Genomic DNA, 7,478 nt, shown 5'->3' with positions numbered 1-7,478 from the left:
TTATGCTCCTGAAAATGAGCTGGTGTCCTTCCAAGTCCTTTGCTTTTGGGTCTACAGTGTCCAGCAAAAAAACCAAACCCTTTTCTGAGCGTCAGATGCTGGAGTACACGGGGAGCTGGGGATCAGAAATGTGTTTATTGCAAATGCTCTGGCCCAGGGCAGCAGAACTGGGAGGGCTCCTGGCACCCCTAGCCTGGCCCTGGCTGGTGTGTGGGGTTCAGCAGCAAGCGCCTTTGAAACCTCAGCCCCTGGAAGTGTGTGATTAAGTGAGAGTCTTGGATCCAGCCCCTAGCAAACCCGGCTGGTCCCCAGCTGCTGTTCTTGAAATGCTTAGGAAGGTGGCCTTTAAATGTTAAGAAATCATGTTAAAATGAGCCAGAGCCTTAGTTTAAATTTTTAATCTCCTGATTTAAAAATCAGCCTTGAGGTCTGGGCTGTTGGCGATGGGCTGGTGCTGCTGAGCAGGCATTTCTGTGCTGGTGGTCTTGGGGCGCACGGCCAGTGCTGAGCTCGCCGCCGTGAAGCTGGCGATCACACCTTTACCCTGTCACTACACAGTGGAGCCAGCTTTCCCTGTGGCCCATCCCCAGGGCTCCTCTCGGCTCTTTCCAGCCAGCAGAAAAAGCAAAACTCAGCTTTGCAGTGCAGTGGAGGAGCAGCTGGTGTGTCAGAGCTGTGGGGCTCCCTGTCCCATGGCTATGGCTTTGGATTGTTCTACATTTAGAAATGCTTCTGCTCCCCAGTGCCTGTGGTCTTGGGAAGATACTCTAGAGGAGGAATTGCTAGTGTGAGCCACCAGTCAAGGAAGGGCTGTGTGTCTGGAGCAGCAGGAACAGTGTTTTCCCCCACCATGGGGCTTGTGGATGCACTCATCTGTAGCAGCACATGGGGATCCAGCTCCAATCCCCAATCTCCTGCTTTTTGTATGAGGGAGACGCACCCCCCACCAGCATGAACGGCTCTTGCTGTGCTGCCCTGAGCTCCTCCACCGAGCTGGCCGCGCTGCGGGAAGGCTGATAAAAGCTTTGTGCTGGAGCAAAGGCTCCTGTTTGCGCTGGCTTCCCCAGTGGAGGATGGCTGTTGGGATTAATGTCTCTTCTCCATCTATATCTCTGGCTCTCAGGTGGAGGGGAAGGTGTGCAGCCTGTCTTGGGGTGCTCAATTAGAGGCAGTTTAGAGCAGGAGAAAGATTTAATGCCAGCCTTACTTCTGTACTGCAGCGGGTTTGGGAATCCCCAGCCTTGTGGTGCTGCTTGTGCCAAACCCCTGGGTTTGGAGTGGAATGAGGGGTGATTGGGCTCCGTGGGGGTGGAGTTGAGCCACCCTGGTCCCCACAATCACTACGGGGAGGTGGGAACACTGGGCAGGGCTGCTCTGGCACTGTCAGCAGTTGCTCCTGGGGAGATGTTCAAGATGCTGCTCCTGATGTCAGTAGTGTGATGGGCTCCAGTGAGGGCGTCTGGGGAGGGTCAGAGCTGCCTGGGACCCCCCATCCCAGTGGCTCATTGAGGAATGGACCCATCTGACAGTGGGAACTGGTGGGTGTATAGGTGGGGTAGAGTCATGGCAGCTGTGGGCAAGGTGTCCCTGGGAAATTTCTGGCCCTTCTTGTCTTGTTCCCAAACCTATGCTTTCCAAGGAGCCAGATCCTGTTTGGAAATGGGACTCCTGTAACCACTACCAGGAAGATGCTGTTGCTCTGCTCTCTGCCAGCTTGGAGCCCCGCAGCTCTGCAGCACCAGCCCCGAGCATGGTCGTGCTCTAGGCTTGAAGGAAGGTCTTAATTGGGCTGAGATGCCCCAAGCAGCTGATGCTGGGAGAGAGCTCCAGGCGAGGAAAAGGAGCAGTCCTGGCAGGAAGGAGAAGGCTTGCTCCTGTTGCTATTCCTTCTCTCAGTATCTTTTTTAAAACATCAAATATTTAAGATGTTTCTGTTCCAAGCCAGTTTGGAGGCTCCTTGCACAGCATCCAATGGCAGCGTGGAGCCCCGTTTGATGTCCTTCAAGGAGAGACAGCTTCAGTCCTGCCAAAAATGAAGTGTCTGCCTGGGGGCTGGGAAGGATCCCCATGGCCCAGGAGTGTGATGGCTGTGTCACACTGCAGTTCTCCTGGGAAGAAGGGATCTACCCTAAGCCCAGGTTTAAAGAGAGGAGTTAACAGATCACAAAGGCTGCTTGTGGCCTACAGCACTCCCCAAATTAACTATTCCAGGAGAGCAGATGCTTCTGGAAAAATTAAAAAGCCACTTCTAATCTTAATAACAAAAAGAGTATTGGGGAGCCTTGCTGCAGCCATTTAGTTATCCTCACCATTAGAAATGTGCACCTTATTGCTAGGCTGGATAGGTCTGGCTTCGGCTTCTGCCCGTGGGAGCTTGTTATACCTCTGTGTGCGAGGCTGCAGAGCCTCCGTTATCCAATTTCTCTTCCTCATGCCAGTGCTGACAGCCTGTGGTTACATCTCCCTCCTCTCCCTTTTGATAGCAGAAAAGGACCGAGCTCCTGGAATCTCTTGCTCACAGGCAGTGCTTCTGACCTTGCCTCTCCTTGTCCCTTCCTGGAGCAGGGAGCTTGGAAGGGGCACGATGCTCCCCATGGGATGCTGTGCTCATGCTCAAGGAACAGTAATGCTGCCGAAAACAGCCAGCATCTCATCCAAGAAAGGCTGAGGATGGCCAAAGGAAACTCTTGGCTGTTGTCCTGCGGTCTTTGGATAATGCTGATGGTCCCCAGAGTGCCTGACATCCCAGCAAAGACTTTTACATTTCAAATAAAGCCTTGATCTTTTTTTGGAACTTGCCTTGGTTTCAGACAAGAGTTTTTAATTCAAGCCTGGCGACGTATTTTGGGTTTGACTTTGATGCGCCCTCTTCAAGCAGGAAGCAAAATAACAGCTTTCAACTCTACAAATAGGCCCGAGGCAGCTTTCTGCTGCCCGCAGGGGCTGTGCAAGGCGAACCCCTCATTACCGAGGTCTCCGGCAGCAGCTGGTGGATGTGCTGCTGTCCTTGGGGGCTGGAGCCCCCAGCATTCGGGGGTCAGGGATTTCTAGAGAGGAGCTCAAAAGTCCAAACCCTGATGTGTGCTTGGAGACATGTGCATCTATCTTCACTCTTTCCAGAAGACTCGGAGAGGCAAGAGCCATGTGGTGTGGCTCACAGCTGGTCCCTGTGCATGCGTTGTTGTGGTTCCTGGTGTAATTACAAGTGATGCTGCCCCAAATTGTGGATCAGAAGTTAGGATTCTCAGTGTGCCATATGACGTTGCTGGAGGACCGGGCCGTAACTCATGGGAGAAGGAGAGATGCCCTGTGTGGGGCAGGGGTGATCTAGCAGCACAGGGGGGCCACAGCTGCCCACCTGGGAACCGCCTGGCATGTCCTCAGGGTCACCAGGTAGGTGGCAATGTGGGTGCCATCAGTTCCTGCTGCCTTCTTGGATTCGCTGGGATGTACCAGAACTGTACAGGGCAGCTCCTGGCTTATCCACCCGCTCCTGGAAACAGCTGCGGTGGTGCATGCTGGAGCTTGCTCCGGCTTGGATGGTTTTGGGCAGAGGAGAGTTGGTGTGGGGCGGGCAGGGCTGTGCTGCCAGGGCTGGGAGGGAGGACATGCTCTGGTGGGAGCATTGCTGTGAAATCAAAACTCAACCAGTCTGCCTGGATGACTGTAGGGAACCAGGTACCTGTGCAAGTGGGTAATAAACGGCTTGCACCTCAGCAAGATTAATTGTAATAGCCATAAATCAGTGCAGGCATCAGGGGCAGACGCTGAATTTATGGCCCTGGAGACAGGAATTCCTGTTCTTTATGGAACAAAGCCCTGATCCTGCAGGGGCTTGGGAGCGTGCTGAGCGTTATTGTGGCTGCTCCCTGCTGCGGCGTGTGGGGGGTGCCTGGGGAGCAGGGTCTAAGCCCACCACAGCAGGCTGAGCTCGCCCCTGGCAGGGCAGCTTCTCTCCCGGCTGCTTCCAGCCCACACTGGGAAACCCCTGCTGGAGGGGCGAGCCAGGGCTGCAGCCTCCCACAGCACATCGATCCCTGTCCTCTCAGTTGAGAATGCCAGCCACGGAGCTGATTAATGCTGGAGTGGGCAAGTGCCGGGTTATTGTTCAGTCTCTCTTCAAGAGGTCGATGGGAAATTTGGCAGTAGCTCTCCACATACGCAGCGTGCACACAGGCATTGTCCCCCCGAGGAGGTGTGTGATTTACACGTGAGCACGTATAACGTAGTGGAAATGCACACCGGTGCTGGGGCACTAACGTGCACGGTTGTATTGATGCTCCACTCCTCCGTCCCTGCCCTGGTTTGACCCGGTGGTGCTGGGCTGGCCTTCAGGCTAATCTGCTCATGCTTTCATTTCACCTGATCCTTGTAGGTCCCTTGGCTCACAGGTGCTGTGTGTGCTCAGGAGGCTGATCCAGCATTCAGGGTGGGTATTTCCTTCTGTGCAGATGGTGTAAGTCCTTGGGTGGCAATGCTCAGCAGCAGCTGTGACTGAGCTTCTCTCCCCCACCTAACGCAAGGCACTCTACCAGCATAGCACACAGACATCTTTGAAGGATGTGCATTCAGGGCCTGGTCCTGCTGGGAGGACTGGGCTTGAGGATCTGCAGGATCAGGCCTGAGGAGGTGGTATGTTATCTGGGAGGTGCTGCTGGCTCATCGCTGGGGTTAGAGCTTTTATTTTTTGAGCACCCTGAAACGTTTGCTGTGGTAATCCTGTGGCAATGAGTTCTGCCCTTGAGCTACTCTGGGGCCCGCCTGTGCCCCCTCCCAGGGAGCTGGGTGCTGATGCTCTGAGCGCTGTCGGAGGGGCTGGGGGCAGCGCGGGGTGGGGGGCGGTTCCAGGCGCTCGGGAGGGGGAAGCTGCAGAGGGGAGAGGCTGCTGCTCCCACAGCCGGGGGTACGGCGGTACGCGCCGCCCGCTCCGCACGAACCGAGGGCGGCCGGGGGGACGCGCCCGCTCCCCCCGCGGCACCCTGCGCGCCCGGCCGCGGCCGCTGGGTAGCGCTCGGAGCCGCGCCGTCTCCCCGCCTCCCCGGCTCGGGCTGCCCCCGGCTCCGCCGAGCCCCGCCGCCGCGGCTCACACTGCCGCCGCGCCGCGCAGGAGGAGCAAGGCAGCCGGCCGGAGCGCCGAGAGAGGGGACGGCGCGGCGCCGCCAGCCCGCCCGCCGAGCACCGCCGGCGGCTCCGAGCGGGACCCCGCGCCGCTGCCCGCCGCCGCCGCACTTTCTCCGTTCCCCCGCGGGTGCCGGGGCGCAGCAAGGAGGCAAGGAGGGGGGAGAGCCCCGGCGCCGGTGATGTCCCTAGGCAGGAGCTGAGCGCTGGGGAGGGGCCGCCTGCCGCCCCCGGCCCCCGGCCCCCAAACTTTTGGGCGGCTGCGGGAGCGGCCCCCATGGTGCCCCCCCCCAGGGCCAGCGCGCAGCCCTGCGCTTCCCGTCCCCCTCCCTGACGCGGGGCGCAACGCCCGGGGAGGAGCCCGGCTGTCAGCCCCGCTCCGGATTTGGGGGTCCTGGCTCCGCACGTCCCCGGGGAAGTTGCACGTGGTGGGGAGCTGCCCGCGGACGCCCCCCAGCCCCACCAGGAGCCTTTGACCCCGCCGTCTCCACCTCCCTCTGAGCAGCGCTGCTGCGGGGGTCCCTGCGCCGGAGCCCGGAGGACGCCCCGGTGCCCGGCCGGCAGCGGGGACCGGTGCCGCAGCCGCCCGGATTATAAAGTCGGGGAAGTTGGCCCCCCGCACCCCGTCTCGGCGGAGCCATGGCCCGGCTGCGGAGCTGGGGGCTGCTGTGCTTCGCGGTGCTCGCCATGCCCGGCCCCCCGGGAGCCGGCGCCCAAGGTAAGGGGATGCTGGGTGGGGGCCGGGACACGACGCCCTCCAGCTCCAATTCGGATGCTGGAGATGGACCGCGGAGGGGTGGGGGTGGGTGGGGGTGTCCCAGCGCTGCTCCCCTCAGCCGAGCCCCCACCCTCCCGCGCCGGGGAATCTTTCTGCCCGCCGGGGGGGCGGCGACCGAGGCGGCCCTGGAGCTCCTGCCGGGGAGGGTGGGGGGGCACAGAATCGATGATGCTGGAGAAGCTCCCCCAGAGCCCGCCGGTGCCGAGCACAGCACCCGGGAGAGCTCGGTAGGGGCAAACATCCCGGCCGTGCTCTGCCTCCTTCCCCCTGCCCTGGAGCTTGCCCCAAGGCTGGGGGGGTGGAATGTTGCTCTGAGCACGGGGTAGAGACTGCCCTGGACCACTTTCGAGAGGTTGAGCGTCTCCCTAGAGACAGCAGGGGTGAGGGCACCATTTCACCCCCTCCTGGGGGACCCCCATTACACCACAAGACCTGGGGTGCAAGTTTGGGGAGCTCCCTGTGAGCAGCTCTTGCCCTGGTGTTGGTCCCATCAACCTCCAGCTGGCTGGTCAGACCGGGTTGGGGGCCGGGGCTGGAGGGGGGTTGCTTAGCCTTGAGCCCCTGTGGGTGCCCAGGGCTCCCTGTGCCCCCAGCCCACCCTTGGGGTGAGGCAGTTTTGCTGGGGAAGGACGAGCCCCTTGCCCCAGGAGCTCTGGCACAGCACAATCTGGTTTTGGCTGCTCCGCTGCCTGAGTGGGATGTAGAAATAGTTTGTGGCCCTTTCGAGGTGCAACTGGGGTTCAGAGATGCTGGGGGGGGGCCCAGGATCCCATCCCCTCCCCAGTGGTGAGGCTCCCTGTGGGGCTGCAGAGGAGGCGCCCAGCTGGTAGGGTTGCAGCACAGCCACCTCCGTCCCTGCTGCTTGGACTGAGCAGATCCAGGTTATGAAACATGGGGGGCACAGTGGGGTGTAGCGCTGGGGGTCCTTGCCTGAGACATTTCTTGCCCTTGTTTGCAGCAGCAAGTGGAGCCAGAGTGTGTGCTCCTGTCCTCCCGCTCCCCCTGAGCCTCCCCCAGCACTGCTATAATTTCTCAGTAATTAAGTTCAGAACATAACATCTAAAGCGGCAGTATATTATCCGGGCAGGCCCTGTGTGGGGAGCTGTGAAGGTCTCTTTGATTGATTCACTCCCTTGCCGAGTTTCTCTTCTCCTGGCTGGCGTCTCCGGCTTGGCGGGTCTCCTGTGGTCTGTTTGTTCCCCGCCTGCGGGACGGGCTCCTGGTGTGACCCGATCTTCCATTTGTCCGTGGGGCTCTGGGGTCTTGCCGTGGGGTGGAAGACATAGGGCTGTGTTCTGCTTCAGCCCTTGCGAGGGGTGGGGAAGGGGCTTTGCCCCCCTCTCTTGGTGCAGGAGCCAAGCTTTATGGCTTTGGCTCCCTGCAGTGTGTGTCACGTCCTCGCGGGCGGTATGACATTGCTCGGTGCCCGGGCCCGGCACTGCATGGCAGCAGCAACCACGGGCGAGCGCCAGCGGTGGCTGCCTGAGACGACGGAGTCACGGCAGGGGGAGCATTGCCGAAGCCTGGCACGTGCCCATCGCCCCTGCCGCGGATGGCACTGGGGACGCGCTGGCAGGGTCAC

At 60.2% G+C, this 7,478-nt stretch overlaps 1 protein-coding gene across 2 annotated transcripts in view; it reads left to right on the top strand.

Moving 5' to 3' along the window:
• Positions 1 to 4,292: 4,292 nt before the first annotated feature.
• Positions 4,293 to 7,478, top strand: part of SDK2 (sidekick cell adhesion molecule 2) — a 52,172-nt gene continuing 48,986 nt past the window's right edge. For both annotated transcript variants that reach the window (XM_080386908.1, XM_080386905.1), the window contains exon 1: positions 4,293 to 5,836. In XM_080386908.1, the coding sequence (XP_080243034.1) occupies positions 5,758 to 5,836 (79 nt within the window). In that variant the 5' untranslated portion in view covers positions 4,293 to 5,757. The remainder of the gene's footprint in view (positions 5,837 to 7,478) is intronic.

This window comes from Falco punctatus (assembly GCF_963210335.1).
Source record: "Falco punctatus genome assembly, chromosome: 1".
Classification (NCBI taxonomy): Eukaryota; Metazoa; Chordata; class Aves; order Falconiformes; family Falconidae; genus Falco; species Falco punctatus.
Note: the sequence above shows the minus strand (reverse complement) of the source record. Positions and strands in the feature narration are given on the sequence as shown.